At 48.4% G+C, this 15,875-nt stretch overlaps 1 protein-coding gene across 2 annotated transcripts in view; it reads right to left on the bottom strand.

Moving 5' to 3' along the window:
- Positions 1-15,875, bottom strand: part of ddr2a (discoidin domain receptor tyrosine kinase 2a) — a 268,687-nt gene that overhangs the window by 34,625 nt on the left and 218,187 nt on the right. For both annotated transcript variants that reach the window (XM_072511516.1, XM_072511517.1), the window contains one exon: positions 13,902-14,088. In XM_072511516.1, coding sequence (XP_072367617.1) covers positions 13,902-14,088 — 187 coding nt within the window. The remainder of the gene's footprint in view (positions 1-13,901; positions 14,089-15,875) is intronic.

Genomic DNA, 15,875 nt, shown 5'->3' with positions numbered 1-15,875 from the left:
AGAGACGGATACAATTTTATCCTTTAAAAAGAAGTTAGACAGTTACATGGGCAGGGTGGGTATGGAGGGATGTGGGCCAAATGCGTGCAAGTGGGACTAGCTTAGTGATAGAAACTGGGCGACATGGACCAGTTGGGCCGATGGGCCTCTTTCCATGCTGTAAACATCTATGTATCATTTTCAGGTTGGCAATCCATAACCTGTGGAGTGCCACACCGAACAATGCTGGGCCTCAACAATTTACAATCTATATCACCAATTTGGATGGAGCGATAGAATGTATGGTTGCTGGATTTGATGATCACACAAAGATAGGTAGGAGAGTAGGTTATGAAGAGGACATAAGGAGTCTGCAAAGTGATGTAAATAAGTTGGGTGAAATCTTGCACTCTGTGCACACGCTGCTGCCTGGGGAGAGAAAACCGATGTGTAGTCGCCAGCTGAACGGCAAGGTTTTATCTCTATATTCTAAGGTACTCTGAACAGAGAATCTTGGGGCATGGTTTCCGTCATCAGGCTGGCAGGATGGGGTCTGTTAGAGTAAGCAATGCTGGCTCCATAGAGATCGAGGAGCCCTCCAATCTGTGTTAGAGGGAAACTCGTCTCCTCTCTCCCTTCCCCCCTTCCCCATGGACACGGGGGACCCTGCCACAAGAAATGGAGTAACCTGCTCCCCTCCTCCTCCACACAAGCAGCGAGGCAATCCCCTTCAACACATCAGGAATCCCCCCAATAGCACTCCTCAGACAGCCCACCCTGTGACAGCCCCCTGGCACTGCCACCCTGGCTCTGCCAGGGTGGCATTACCAGGTGGCAGTGCCGGGGCAATGCCAGGGTATGCCTTTCTCCCCTTTCTAATGGGAACCTGGTTACATCACCGGCGAGGGGCAGGGAAAATCAGAAAATGAAATATCGCCGCTGAGAACCTTGGGCGGGATTCTCCGACGCCCCGCTGGGTCGGAGAATCACCGGGGGGCGTCGTGAATCCTGCCCCACCGCTCTGACGCCGGCTGTCGAATTCTCCGGCGCCGGTTTTTTGCAGGGGCGGGGATCACGTCGCGCCGATCGGGAGCCTTTGGCAGTGGCCCCCCCCGGCGATTCTCCGGGCCCTGATGGGGCGAGCGGCCGCCCATTGTCGGCCTGTCCCGCCGGCGTGAAATACACAAGGTCCATACCGGCGGAACCTGGCTTTGAGGGCGGCCTGTGGAATCCTCAGGGGGGTGCGGGGGAATCCGGCCCCGGAGGGGGCCCCCACGGTGGCTTGGCCCGCGATCGGGTCCACCGATCAGCGGGCGGGCCTGTGCCGTGGGGGTACTCTTTCCCTCCACGCTGGCCTCTGTAAAGCTCCCCCATGGCCGGCACGGAGAAGAAACCCCTTGCACATGCGCAGGGATCACGCCAGTGGTTCTGCGCATGCGCCAGAACACGCTGGTGCTCCCGCGCATGCGCCAACTCGCGCCGGCCGGCGGAGGCCCATCGGCGCCAACCGCTCCAGCGCTGGCCTAGCCCCCGGAAGTGCAGAGGATTCCGCAACTTCCGGTCGGCCCGACGCGAGAGTGGTTCACGCCACTCTTTGGCGCCGGTACTGCCCATCTGCCGGTTGGGGGAGAATCCCGGCCCTTGGTTTCCGATTCTTGTGAGATTTTGCACCCATCCTGCCTTTTGCGCTTGTGGTGAATATAGGTGCAAAGCTTCCCCTTTTAAGAGAGCAGGCAAAATTTGGAAGATTGAGTGTAACGTGGGACAATGTGAACTTGTCCACTCTGTCAGGAAGAACAGAAAAACATAATATTTAAATGGAGAGAGATTGCAGAACTCTGCTTTATCCTAGAACGTGAATCCCCAAAAATTGGTATGCAGGCACAGCAAGTGATTAGACAGGGAAATGGAATGTTGGCGTTAACTGCAAGGAGAATCAAGTATACAAATAGAAAAGTTTTGTTACAGTGGTACAGGACATTGTTGGGACCATCTGGAGTGCTGCGTACAACTTTGGTCTTCTTATTTAAGGTAGGATATAATTGCATTAGAAGCAGTCCACAGAAGGTTCAGAGATTGATTCCTGGTATGGGTGGGTTATCTTATGAAGAGAGGTTGGCCAGGTTAGTTCTATATTCGGAGTTTAGAAGATTGAGAGGTGATCTTTTGAAACAGATAAGATCCTGAATGGTCTTGAAAGGGTTGATGCCGTGTTGATGTTTACCCTCATGGGAAAGACTAAAACAAGGGGACACATTTTTAAAATAATGGGTCTACCATTTAAGAGAGAGATGAGTTCAATTCCGGCCTCGGGTGACTGTCTGAGTGGAGTTTGTACTTTCTCCCTGTGTCAGTGTGGGTTTCCTCCAGGTGCTCCCGTTTTCTCCCACAGTCCAAAGGTGTGCAGGTTAGGTGGATTGGCCATGTTAAATTGCCCCTTAGTGTCCAAAAGGTTAGGTTAGGTTACGGGTGGGGCAGTACGTGTGCAGTGGTTAGCACTGCAGCCTACGGCGCTGAGGGCCCAGGTTAGAATCCCGGCCCTGGGTCACTGTCCGTGTGGAGTTTGCACATTCTCCCCATGTCTGCGTGGGTTTCACCCCCTCAACCCAAAAGATGTGCAGGTTAAGTGGATTGGCCACGCTAAATTGCCCCTTAATTGGAAAAGAAAAATAATTGGCTACTCTAAATTGGCTAGTCTAGGGGGGGGGGAACATAAGCTTGGGTAAAGTGCTCTTTCCAAGGGCCAGTGCAGACTCAATGGCCTCCTTCTGCACTGCAAATTCTATGATTCTATGAGGAGAATTTCTTTTTCTCAAATATCAGGTAGTTTGTGGAACTCTCTTCCCAAAAGAGCAGTGGGGGCAGGACCATTGAATTGTTTAGATAGATTCATGATGAACAAGGGATTCAAACACCATAGAGGGAAAGTAGAATTGAGATCACAATCAGATCGGCCATGATCTTATCAAATGGAGGAGCAAGCTCGAGGGGCCGAATGGCGTACTCCAGCTCCTAATTCGTATGTTCATATATCCATAAAATATTAATTTTACTTATTCCCTGGCGGGGCGGAAATCAGTCCGGCGTGGGCCTAGCCCCTCAAGATTAGGGCTCGGCCCCTAAAGATGCGGAGGATTCCGCACCTTTGGGGCGGCGCGATGCCGGACTGATTTGCGCCGTTTTTGGCGCCGGTCGGCGGACATCACGCCGATTGCGGAGAATCCCGCCCCTGATCTCTGAAATTGATCGGACAGAGCCTAGTATTTCCAGGAACCTACCTGCAGATCCATTCACACTGACAGGGAAAGTTAATTCTAACAAGACACGTGACCACAGAATTGATACGAGGCAGAAGGAGGCCATTCAGCCCATCGTGCCTGCACTGGCTCGTCAAATAACAGCCATTGTCCTGCCTTTCCATACCCCTGCATATTGTTTCTTTTTAAATAATCAGCTAATGCCCTCTTGAATGCCTCCATTGAACCTGCCTCCACCACACTTCCAGGCAGTGCTTTGCAGACCCCAACCACTTGCTGTGTGAGCATGTTTTTTCTCACATCACACAGAAGATTTGCAAGTGAGGACAGCATTCTCATTTATTGGTAATTGATTGATACTCAATTCGGCAGTTAATGCTGTTTATTATGATAACGCCTTTCAAATATAATTTTTCAAGTGTTTCAATTCGTGTGGATTGGGATTTGGTGAAGCTGAGTACGATTGAGATGGTGCTGTGCCAATCTGACATTTAATTGAAGAGTTTATTGGTGCACAAACTGTGACCTGTACAGCTTTGTAAAGTATTCTCAAACATAAAATCCATTGAACAAACCATTCCAGGGGGGGCTCATGTTTGGATGCCTCAGATACAAATGATGGTGAGTCAACAACAACAACTTGCATTCATATAGCGCCACATAACATAGGGAGATATTAGGCCTGCTGATTTGAAGCTTGGTCAAAGAGGGAGGTTGTAAGGAGTGTTTTAAGGGAGGCAGAGAGCTGCAGGGAGGGTATTCCATGGCTTACAAGGCTTAGACATCTGAAGGCATAGCACAAATGGTGGAGTGATGAAAACTGGGACTTTTTGAGAGACAGAAAGAGCGCAATAATAGACGTTGGAGCTGTATGGCTGGAGGAGATCATAGAGAAACGAAGGGTAGAGGCCATGGGGGATTTGAATCCAAGTCTGAGAATTTTAACATCAAGATGTTGTTTAACTGGCAGCCAATGTTGGTGAGTAGCACAGGGGAAATGGGAAAAAAGAGGGAGGGGGCTTCATTTCCAATGCAGCCCCCTCTCTTAAAGCCTCCCATACAGAATTGTTTCGCTTTGTGAGCGCCGTGCATGTAAAGTCCTGAGTCTGTTTCATACAATGGCTTTTTGTTAACTTTTGAATTCTGGGAGCCATGAGTAAATTATGACTTTGTGAGGGCCTAAAAAGAACAATAATTATATGGATACCTTGTTTTATAGTACTGACATGCAAAAGACCAGTAGCAATTTATATCTTTTTCAATAAATGCCAAAAGAGAAGTAAAATATAGAGATTAAGTATGTTTCGAAGAAAGAAGTTTCTCCCCATGTGGAATGTGAAAAATTACTAGTCGGAGATGATGGAGTTTATTTTTAAAAATTCCCTTGCCAGTTTTCAGTCTCCTCTTCCCTCTCCTGAAGGCATTATATCTTATATGGGATACAGAGGGGAAGGCAGGCAGGGGGTTTGGGTCTTCCGAACTTGATGTATTACTAATGGGCGGAGAATGTGGAGAAGGTGCGGAGCTGGTTCAGAGGGGTTGATTCCCAGTGGGTCAGAATGGAGGAGAGTTTGTGCAGGGGGTCGGGATTGAAAGCACTAGCAACAGCGCCGCTCCCGATAGCTCCGGGGAAATACTCAGGGAGTCCGGAAACAATAGCTTCATTGAGAATTTGGAGGCAGGTTCGCCAGCACTTCGGGTTGGGGGCAGGGTCAAGGGAAATGCCGACTGGGGGGAACCACAGATTTGAGCCAGGGAGGTGGGATGGAAATCTTTGGAAATGGGAGGAGAAGGGGATTAAGAGACTAAAAGATTTGTTTCTTCGGTGTCGGTTTGCAGGATTGAAGAAGCTGGAAGCGAAGTATGGGCTGGAGCAGGGGGAAATGTTTAGATGCATGCAGGTTTGAGATTTTGCCAGAAAGGAGATACAGAGCTTCCCGGTGGAGCTGGCCTCCACATTGCTGGAGGAGGTGCTGACGACAGGGAGACTGGAGAAGGGTGGAGTGTCAGCGGTTTATGGAGCTGTGGTGATCTGTATATCTGTGTATATGACTCCAGAAGAGGAGCACCAAGAGTCCAGAGAGACCACGTCAATAGGAATCTTGAAGATTTTGACTCCAGAAGAGGACCACCACGACCCACGACAAAATGAAATCGTGAAGATTTTGACTCCAGAAGAGGAGCACCAACAAAGCAAAGAAGAGGAATCAAATCCACCACAAATGACTGATGTCACCAACATCAATGCAACATCAGACCATTCTCGAGACGAAACGCTCAAGGTAACGTATACCACAAAGGACACTCGCACCAATTACGCAAATTATCCACATGGAACACTCATTGAGCGCAACAAGAAAAAGAGAAACCCCAAGAAGCACAGCAGAAACGAGAACAACAACAGCAAGAACAAAAACAACATGAATGCAACAAGAACAACAAAAACCGCAAGAAGCACTGCAGAAACGACAAGAACGACGAAAACAACAAAAACAGAAACAACAAGCACACCAAGAAAAACGACAAGAACAACGACGAAAACAAAAACAGAATCAACAAGAACGACAACGAAAACAGCAAAGACAGATACGACAAAAAGAGCAACAATGAAACAACGACCTGTGCAAAATGGTACAACGCTGCACATGAAGGACAATGCCACAGCACACTGCAAAACAATGACAAAACCACAAACATGCCACGGCATGACAACGAGTCGCACAATTTCACATCTGCTCCAGAACAAGCAAGCACACCGGCTTTCAAGGCAGATGACACACTAAATCGATACCACAAGCACAGAAAAAAATCCATGTCAGTCAACATCAGTGGTTCAACCATTCAACCACCTTGGGATGACTTGTTGGTTACTTAAAAAACAAGAACACCGACAACATTCACAACGGAGTTGCAATATCAATATCACCACGTCAACAACGAAAAAGAAAAAACTCAACGAACAAATTCATCAAATTTGGAGTCATAAATGTTTTTATTAAGATTGGACTCATAAATATTAATTGGCTTTGTAAAATATCCAATATCATACTTGTACAGATATACATATCATAAGTAATCTAACTGTTTTGTACAATTTTCTCTTACACTATACAGAAAATATGTAAAGAAAAAAGGGGGGATTTGGTGATCTGTATATCTGTGTATATTAAGCAAGGGGTCAATGTAGATGCAATAGTATAACAGCTGCAGAAAGGCAGTTCGAGGAGTATCAGCCTACTGAGGTAGTAAGGGTTGAAGTCAGAAATAGGAAAGGAGCAGTCACCTTGTTAGGAGTTTTCTATAGGCCCCCCAATAGTAGCAGAGATGTGGAGGAACAGATTGGGAAACAGATTTTGGAAAGGTGCAGAAGTCATAGGGTAGTAGTCATGGGCGACTTTAACTTCCCAAATATTGAGTGGAAACTCTTTAGATCAAATAGTTTGGATGGGGTGGTGTTTGTGCAGTGTGTCCAGGAAGCTTTTCTAACGCAGTATGTAGATTGTCCGACCAGAGGAGGGGCAATATTGGATTTAGTACTGGGTAATGAGCCAGGGCAAGTGATAGATTTGTTAGTGGGGGAGCATTTTGGAGATAGTGACCACAATTCTGTGACTTTTACTTTAGTAATGGAGAGGGATAGGTACGTGCACCAGGGCAAGGTTTACAATTGGGGGAAGGGTAAATACGATGTTGTCAGACAAGAATTGAAGCGCATAAGTTGGGAACATAGGCTGGCAGGGAAGGACTCAAGTGAAATGTGGAACTTGTTCAAGGAACAGGTGCTACGTGCCCTTGATATGTATGTCCCTGTCAGGCAGGGAAGAGATGGTCGAGTGAGGGAACCATGGTTGACAAGAGAGGTTGAATGTCTTGTTAAGAGGAAAAAGGTGACTTATGTAAGGCTGAGGAAACAAGGTTCAGACAGGGCATTGGAGGGATACAAGATAGCCAGGAGGGAACTGGAGAAAGGGATTAGGAGAGCTAAGAGAGGGCATGAACAATCTTTGGCGGGTAGGATCAAGGAAAACCCCAAGGCCTTTTACACATATGCGAGAAATATGAGAATGACTAGAGCGAGGGTAGGTCCGATCAAGGACAGTAGCGGGAGATTGTGTATTGAGTCTGAAGAGATAGGAGAGGTCTTGAACGAGTACTTTTCTTCTGTATTTACAAATGAGAGGGGCGATATTGTTGGAGAGGACAGTGTGAAACAGATTGGTAAGCTCGAGGAAATACTTGTTAGGAAGGAAGATGTGTTGGGCATTTTGAAAAACTTGAGGATAGACAAGTCCCCCGGGCCTGACGGGATATATCCAAGGATTCTATGGGAAGCAAGAGATGAAATTGCAGAGCCGTTGGCAATGATCTTTTCGTCCTCACTGTCAACAGGGGTGGTACCAGGGGATTGGAGAGTGGCGAATGTCGTGCCCCTGTTCAAAAAAGGGACTAGGGATAACCCTGGGAATTACAGGCCAGTTAACCTTACTTCAGTGGTAGGCAAAGTAATGGAAAGGGTACTGAAGGATAGGATTTCTGAGCATCTGGAAAGACACTGCTTGATTAGGGATAGTCAGCACGGATTTGTGAGGGGTAGGTCTTGCCTTACAAATCTTATTGAATTCTTTGAGGAGGTGACCAAGCATGTGGATGAAGGTAAAGCAGTGGATGTAGTGTACATGGATTTTAGTAAGGCATTTGATAAAGTTCCCCATGGTAGGCTTATGCAGAAAGTAAGGAGGCATGGGATAGTGGGAAATTTGGCCAGTTGGATAACGAACTGGCTAACCGATAGAAGTCAGAGAGTGGTGGTGGATGGCAAATATTCAGCCTGGATCCCAGTTACCAGTGGCATACCGCAGGGATCAGTTCTGGGTCCTCTGCTGTTTGTGATTTTCATTAATGACTTGGATGAGGGAGTTGAAGGGTGGGTCAGTAAATTTGCAGACGATACGAAGATTGGTGGAGTTGTGGATAGTAAGGAGGGCTGTTGTCGGCTGCAAAGAGACATAGATAGGATGCAGAGCTGGGCTGAGCAGTGGCAGATGGAGTTTAACCCTGAAAAGTGTGAGGTTGTCCATTTTGGAAGGACAAATATGAATGTGGAATACAGGGTTAACGGTAGAGTTCTTGGCAATGTGGAGGAGCAGAGAGATCTTGGGGTCTATGTTCATACATCTTTGAAAGTTGCCACTCAAGTGGATAGAGCTGTGAAGAAGGCCTATGGTGTGCTCGCGTTCATTAACAGAGGGATTGAATTTAAGAGCCGTGAGGTGATGATGCAGCTGTACAAAACTTTGGTAAGGCCACATTTGGAGTACTGTGTACAGTTCTGGTCGCCTCATTTTAGGAAGGATGTGGAAGCTTTGGAAAAGGTGCAAAGAAGATTTACCAGGATGTTGCCTGGAATGGAGAGTAGGTCTTACGAGGAAAGGTTGAGGGTGCTAGGCCTTTTCTCATTAGAACGGAGAAGGATGAGGGGCGACTTGATAGAGGTTTATAAGATGATCAGGGGAATAGATAGAGTAGACAGTCAGAGACTTTTTCCCCGGGTGGAACAAACCATTACAAGGGGACATAAATTTAAGGTGAAAGGTGGAAGATATAGGAGGGATATCAGAGGTAGGTTCTTTACCCAGAGAGTAGTGGGGGCATGGAATGCACTGCCTGTGGAAGTAGTTGAGTCGGAAACATTAGGGACCTTCAAGCAGCTATTGGATAGGTACATGGATTACGGTTAAATGATATAATGTAGATTTATTTGTTCTCAAGGGCAGCACGGTAGCATTGTGGATAGCACAATTGCTTCACAGCTCCAGGGTCCCAGGTTCGATTCCGGCTTGGGTCACTGTCTGTGCGGAGTCTGCACGTCCTCCCCGTGTCTGCGTGGGTTTCCTCCGGGTGCTCCGGTTTCCTCCCACAATCCAAAGATGTGCGGGTTAGGTGAATTGGCCAATGATAAATTGCCCTTAATGTCCAAAATTGCCCTTGGTGTTGGGTGGAGGTGTTGAGTTTGGGTAGGGTGCTCTTTCCAAGAGCCGGTGCAGACTCAAAGGGCCGAATGGCCTCCTTCTGCACTGTAAATTCAATGATAATCTATGATTAATCTAGGACAAAGGTTCGGCACAACATCGTGGGCCGAAGGGCCTGTTCTGTGCTGTATTTTCTATGTTCTATGTTCTATGTAATACCACTGAGCAATCACTAGAGGGAGCATGGAAGGTATAAAAACACACGAACAGGAAGTCAGCAGCTACTTCACAGGAACGGGAGCTGGTAGCAAGACACAGACAGGCAGCTCCAATGTAATTTAAAGATAAGCACTGACGAGAAAACAAACTCACAATAAAGCATCTATTTCAACTTCAAGACTACGAGTGTTATTAAGTCACAAGGAACAACACAGGAGCTAATTTGGAAGAGGAGAAGGCACCACTGGAAGGGATCAAAGCAAAGTGGGAGGAAGAGTTGGGAGAGGATATGGGGAAAGAGTTCTGGTATGAGGTGCTCCGTAGAGCGAATGCCTCCACCTCGTGCGCGAGGTTGGGGCTGATACAGCTGAAGGTGGTATACAGAGCACACCTCACAAGGGCGAGGATGAGCCGATTCTTTGAAGGAGTAGAAGATGTGTGTGAACGTTGTGGGGGGGGGAAGGGGGGGGGGGGGGGGGGGGGGGGCGCGAATCACGTTCATATGTTTTGGTCCTGTCCAAAGCTAGAGGATTACTGGAAGGAGGTTTTTAGGGTAATTTCTAAAGTGGTGCACGTGAAACTGGACCCGGGCCCCTGGGAGGCCATATAGGGGTGTCGGACCAGCCAGGGTTGGAAACGGGAGGGGAGGCAGATGTTGTAGCCTTCGCCTCGTTGATCGCCGAAGGCGGATCCTGATAGGTTGGAGAGCAACCTCTCCACCCTGTGCCCTGGCGCAGCGGGGGGACCTGTTGGAATTCTTGACTCTTGAGAAGATTAAGTTTGAACTGAGGGGAAGGATGGAGGGGTTCTACAATTCATGGGCATTATTCATCATGCACTTTCAAGAACTGGATAACATCGAACATTAGTTGGGGCGTGTGTGTGGGAGGGTTGGGGCGAGAGTGTATGTTAATGGCGACTATGGGTGATCCCTAATTCCTTTTTGTCATTTGTTTGTGTGAACATGCGGGCTAATGTTTGGGGTTTGGTGGGAGGATGGGATCGTTGTTATTGATATGGGGATTGACATATTTGTTACTGATTATTGTTTATTGGTGGTGGGTGTAAATTTGGGAGAAAATGTGAAAAAGAGAATAAAAATATTTTTTTTAAAAAAAAATCTTATATGGGATACAATTCCACAAGAAAGAAATATTTGAATTTATTTGGTGCTTTTTTATGACCTCAGAATGTCCCAAAGCAACTTACAGCCAATTAATTATTTTAAAAATACAGTCACTTTGTAATGCAGGAAAATGCAGCTGGCATTACATGCCAAAGCAAGATCCCATGAAGAGCAATAAAATAAATGACAACAGAAAGCTTTTTCAGATGTTTGCTGAGGCAAAATGTTGGCCAGAATGCCTTCCTTGCTCTTTGTCCAAAGGTCACATGGGACTTTTGACAACCGCTTGAGAAGCCATGATGGAGCCTCAGTGAAAGACAGGACCTCCAGCACTCCCTCAGTATCATGATGAAGTGGAAGTGATGATTTTCTACTGGAATGGGATGTGAATCAATCTTTTATAATAATCGCTTATTGTCGCAAGTAGGCTTCAATGAAGTTACTGTGAAAAGCCCCTAGTCGCCACATTCCGGCGCCTGTTCGGGGAGGCCGGTACGGGAATTGAACCCATGCTGCTGGGCTTGTTCTGCATTACAAGCCAGCTGTTTAGCCCACTGTGCTAAACCAGCCCTTAACGTGACTAACTAAGCCACAACTGACAACTAACACACGGAATATTTACTCTACTGAAACTAACCAAACTGGCTATTGTTCCAGTGTTAGCTCCCACAGTGAGTGTGTCAGACAAATCAACTGAGGTTCCCAAGACACCCATTAGCGCATTACCTGCTGACACCATTGAATAGCGAGAATGAGCACAAATCAAGGCTGATCTTTCCTATCACAGCAAAGAGCAGGGATACCAGATGCCGGGCCTCTCCTGGCATCCTAACTGAAATAAGGACCTGTGTTTTCCAGCCCTTCTCGTAGCGTGACCTTCCAGTCCCACCGATGTGAACGGAGAATTCAATGAATTGCCAGTCCCGCTGCGGGGAAACTCATAGAGGGAGGGAGGCTGGGTGGCCAAGGTAACAACACATGGAACTTGTGCGGTGTCACTGGATAAACTCGCTGAGCTGGAGGGGGTGCCAGTATTGCCAATTTTAATTATTACCGTTTGCCGCCATTTTCTTTGCATCTCTTTCTGTGGGGATCTGTTCAGCTCATGTAAGCAGTTAAAATATATGGAACTAGTGCTGACATCTGCCCCCATGTTATTGTCTATTGTAATGGGAAAATGGAGGATCAACTCTTTACCAAGCTGTCCGGAAATCCATGCATTTTCCAGTGAGCTCTGTCAGCCCACTACTGGAATTACAGCTGAAGTCCATTGGAACGCATGAGGACATTTGGAGTCCTTTATGTTTAGTCAAGTTGGCCTACGATGAAGACAGCAATTTCTTCTCTCATTTCCTGGTCTTCCAGTCTGGCAACATTTTCCAGTCGTGCCGGCGAGATCCTCTGGTCCCGCTGGAGTCGAACCCCTGCATGGGTTCCCTGGCAGCGGGCGGTGAGCCATGCAAAATGCCTCTAGACTTTGGCGGGACTGGAAGATCTCACTGCTGGCCAATGGCTAGCTGTATCCGCTGTGGAAAAACCTGCCTCGAGGGAGCTGGAAAATCTCGGCCATCATCCTTGTTTTCAAGTTCTGCCATAGTCTCACCCTTCTCTAACTGTGTAACCTCCTCCAGCTCTGCATTCCTCTGAGCTCTCTGTCTTCCTCCAATTCTGGCTGCTTGTGTACCACTGATTTCCATTGCTTCACCAGATTTGTGGGCCCTAAACACTGGGAGTTGAATTTTATGGCCCTGTCATGGAGGAAGTGGGGTGGGGAATTATGGCGAGCCATTTAAAAATCCACTGATTTCGGCAGAAGTGGAAAATCCCACCGGTGGAAAATTCCACCCTGGATTTCCTTTTCTAAACCTCTGATTGTCGACCTCACCTTCCTGCAGAATGCAGTTCAAAACTTACCTCCTTGCACAACTTTCCTAATTTCTCCTTAGGGGCTCAATGTCAAATTTTACGAATATAAATACATACAAGTTAGGGGCAGCTCTTCGAGCCTGCTCTGCCATTCAACAAGATCATGTTTGCAGTAATTGTAACCTCAACTTCACATTTCTGCCTACTGACCATAGCCTTTCACACCTTGTTAATCGAGAATCTATCTAGCCCTGTCTTTAAAAATTTCAAACACAAGGGAATGGCTTCTCCAATTTCGGGGCTACATCCAGAGTATCCGTGGCGTTTTACGTGGGAAAAATTTGCGCGGCCTCAGCCTTGATCCTCCGACCGATGAGGGGCTAGAAGTCGTGTCACGTAAAGCGCACTGCCATCCTGATACAAACACCTGGAGAATTGTCAGGTACGTGGCCGCGCATGCGCACGGTGATGGCTTGCAGCGGTCACGCCGTACAACATGGTGCCGGCTGTGCGTGGGCCCGATCTGCCAGCAAGTATCCCCATGAACATCCCCGGGCCACCCCCCACTAGTCCCCCCAGCCTCGCCGAAGCCTCCCAGCCAGCAGCACGGCTCCCGCCAGACTGTTGGCGGCACTAGACACAGTCGGCAGCCGTGTTCCCGACCACTGAGACCATGAATCAACCGCACGGTCGGGAATCCAGCCCATCGGGGGTGGAGTATCGGGAGTGGGCCTTCAGGTAACTGAGGGCTTCCCAATGGCGTGCTCCTCGATGACGCTGTTTTGGAGGTGACGAAGCATCTGAAAACAGGCGCCGCCAGGTGAAAAAAAGATTCTTCACCTGATCGCCGACTATGAAATCGGCATTGGGGACGGAGAATCCCACCCAAGTATTTTCCGGCCCTACTCCCGGTAATGGATTCTCCCATCACCAGTGATGCCGGGCTGGAGAATCAGAGTCAGCCTACCGTGGGCATGGCGTAAAACATGTGCAAAAGGTTTTTTTCCTAAGTCTCTGAAAATACGGCGCAATATCTTGCTGATGTTGCTGGCGAGCTGCTCTCCGGTTTTCTCACCCAAAACGACACATACTGTAAAATTCCATCCTCTGCTTCCACTGCCTTTCGGGAAGAGAGTTCCAAAGACTGGTGATCCTCTGAGAGAAGAAAAAATTCTCCTCATCTCTATCTTAAATGAGCGACCTCTTATTTTTTAACAGCGACCCCCCTAGTTCAAGATTCTCCCACAAGAGGAAACATCCGCTCCACATCCACCCTGTCACTACCCCTCAGGATCTTAAAGGTTTCAATCAGGGAAATTTTGTTTCGTAACATTCCTCCAAAACAGCTTGGAATGTTTTATCATGTTAAAGATACATATAAATGTAATTTGTTGCTCCATTAATCTCAAGTAAAGATGCCGACCATCAAACGTTTGTTGATATTTATAAATATATACATTTTAAGGAAAAATAGAACGATTGTACCTTCATCGCTGTGAAATTTCGGATCCGGTCAAACTCAAACAGGATTTCCACGTAACCATTTTCAAAGCTATCGTTCCTCCATCCCAAGTAGTCATAGCCTGGCCACACATTGTATACATGACTGTGTGTGAAATCATCCAAACCCCAGACGCCATCAGTCATTTGGCCAAGTCCTTCTGAAACCATCCTGGGAACAAGGAGACATTTGAAGACATGTATTCAAAAACACAGAGCAATAGAACAAGTTAAAAAGACTCGAAGCATCATTATGCAGTTTAAGGGATTCAATACAGGCAAACCGAATTTCTTTATGTCTTTAGGCAGCTTTGTTATTCTACCAAGAGGCAAAGACTAATACAGAGGGTGGAATCTGACCAGAAAATGGCACAGTGTCAGTTCCAGTATGAAAAACGGTGCGAGTCCGGTGTCGGGCATCGCTGGGAGTTCTCACGGAATTCTGAGCCTCTTTGCCAAACACAGTGAGTGGTTTACGCTGTCATGCTGGCACTGCCTCCTAGAGCCGGGAACCGACTTCAAACAGATTGGGGTGCCATCTTTAAAGGATGCCTCAACCAGTGCTGCAGTCTACCAGCCCCCAGTCCCAGGGCTCTCCCACCGGGCCCCCACCCACTCCCCACCTCCGCCGGCATTAATCACCGGCAAACCCCGCCGCCTGACATTCATCGCCAGCACCCCCCTCAATGTCTGCTCTTCCCCGCCCCCCCTGTCCACCACACCTATGTGCGCACACCTTCCACCATGAGGCTCCCATTAGGGTCCACCCCTTGCACTGCCAGGTTGGCACTGCCAAGTAGGTCATGCCAACCTGTGCCAGGGGGCAATGCCAGGGCATGGCCCTCTTGTGGTGAACCACTGTAATAGGAGATGTAAGGTAGGACCTGCACTACAGGTTCGCCGGTAGTTCCTGCCGGCTGGCTCCGCCCACGGAGAACTGTATAAATATGCATGACCTCCAGTGCCCTGCCATTTCGCCAGCTGCAGCAGGAGGCCACGTATCTGACTGTAATAAAGCCACAGTTGTACCCAACTTTAGTCTTTGTGCAATTGATCGTGCATCAATTTATTAGTCACATTTTCCACAGAATGGATATCCAAATTTAGCCCGATCGCCTGCAGCTGGATCCGCACTCGCCTGACGCCAGGAAAGACTTTGCTTACTGGCTAGCATGTTTTGAGGCCTACATCAACGCGGCGGACCCCGCGCCAACGGAGGCTCAGAAGATAATCGTCCTGTACTCCAGACTGAGCTCCAGCGTGTTCCCGTTGATCCAAGACACCACGAATTACACAAAAGCAATGGAACTCCTTAAGGAACACTACACGCAGAAGGCGAACACGCTCTTCGCCAGGCATGTACTCGCCACCCGCACGCAACTACCTGGTGAGTCCATCGAAGACTTCTGGCGTGTCCTAATTCCACTCGTCTGGGACTGGGACTGTCTGACCGTTACGGCCGCCGAACACGCAAATCTCCTCATGCGCGATGCATTTGTGACGGGGATTGCGTCGGACCGCATCTGAGAACGATTACTGGAAGGGGCCACGCTCGAACTGGCGGAGACGAAAACTTTGGCGCTCTCCATGACGGTCGCATCCCGTAACGTACAATCGTGCCCCTCCCGCCACGCTGCCCACCCTTCTACTCCTTCCTACCCCTCCTGGACCCCGCCGACGACCTCCTCAGCCAGGGCCCTGCCTTCCGAATACGCCTGCGCCGCACACCAATCCGCACCCCGGGGGTCCCAGCTGCTACTTCTGCGGTCAGCAGAAGCACCCCCGCACACTGCCTGGCCCGCGCTGTAGTTTGTAAAGCCTGCAGTAAAAAGGGCCACTTCACGGCGGTGTGCCAGGCCCGCGCAGTCGCTGCGATCGCGCCCGCTATCGCCCCTCCCCCACGCCAGACGCACAATGGGAGCTGCCATCTTCTCCTCCCGGGTCCATGTGCGACGAATG

Source organism: Scyliorhinus torazame, chromosome 7, assembly GCF_047496885.1.
Source record: "Scyliorhinus torazame isolate Kashiwa2021f chromosome 7, sScyTor2.1, whole genome shotgun sequence".
NCBI classification, from domain to species: domain Eukaryota; kingdom Metazoa; phylum Chordata; class Chondrichthyes; order Carcharhiniformes; family Scyliorhinidae; genus Scyliorhinus; species Scyliorhinus torazame.
The sequence above is the reverse complement of the archived record's forward strand: the minus strand, read 5'-3'. Positions and strand labels throughout refer to the sequence as shown.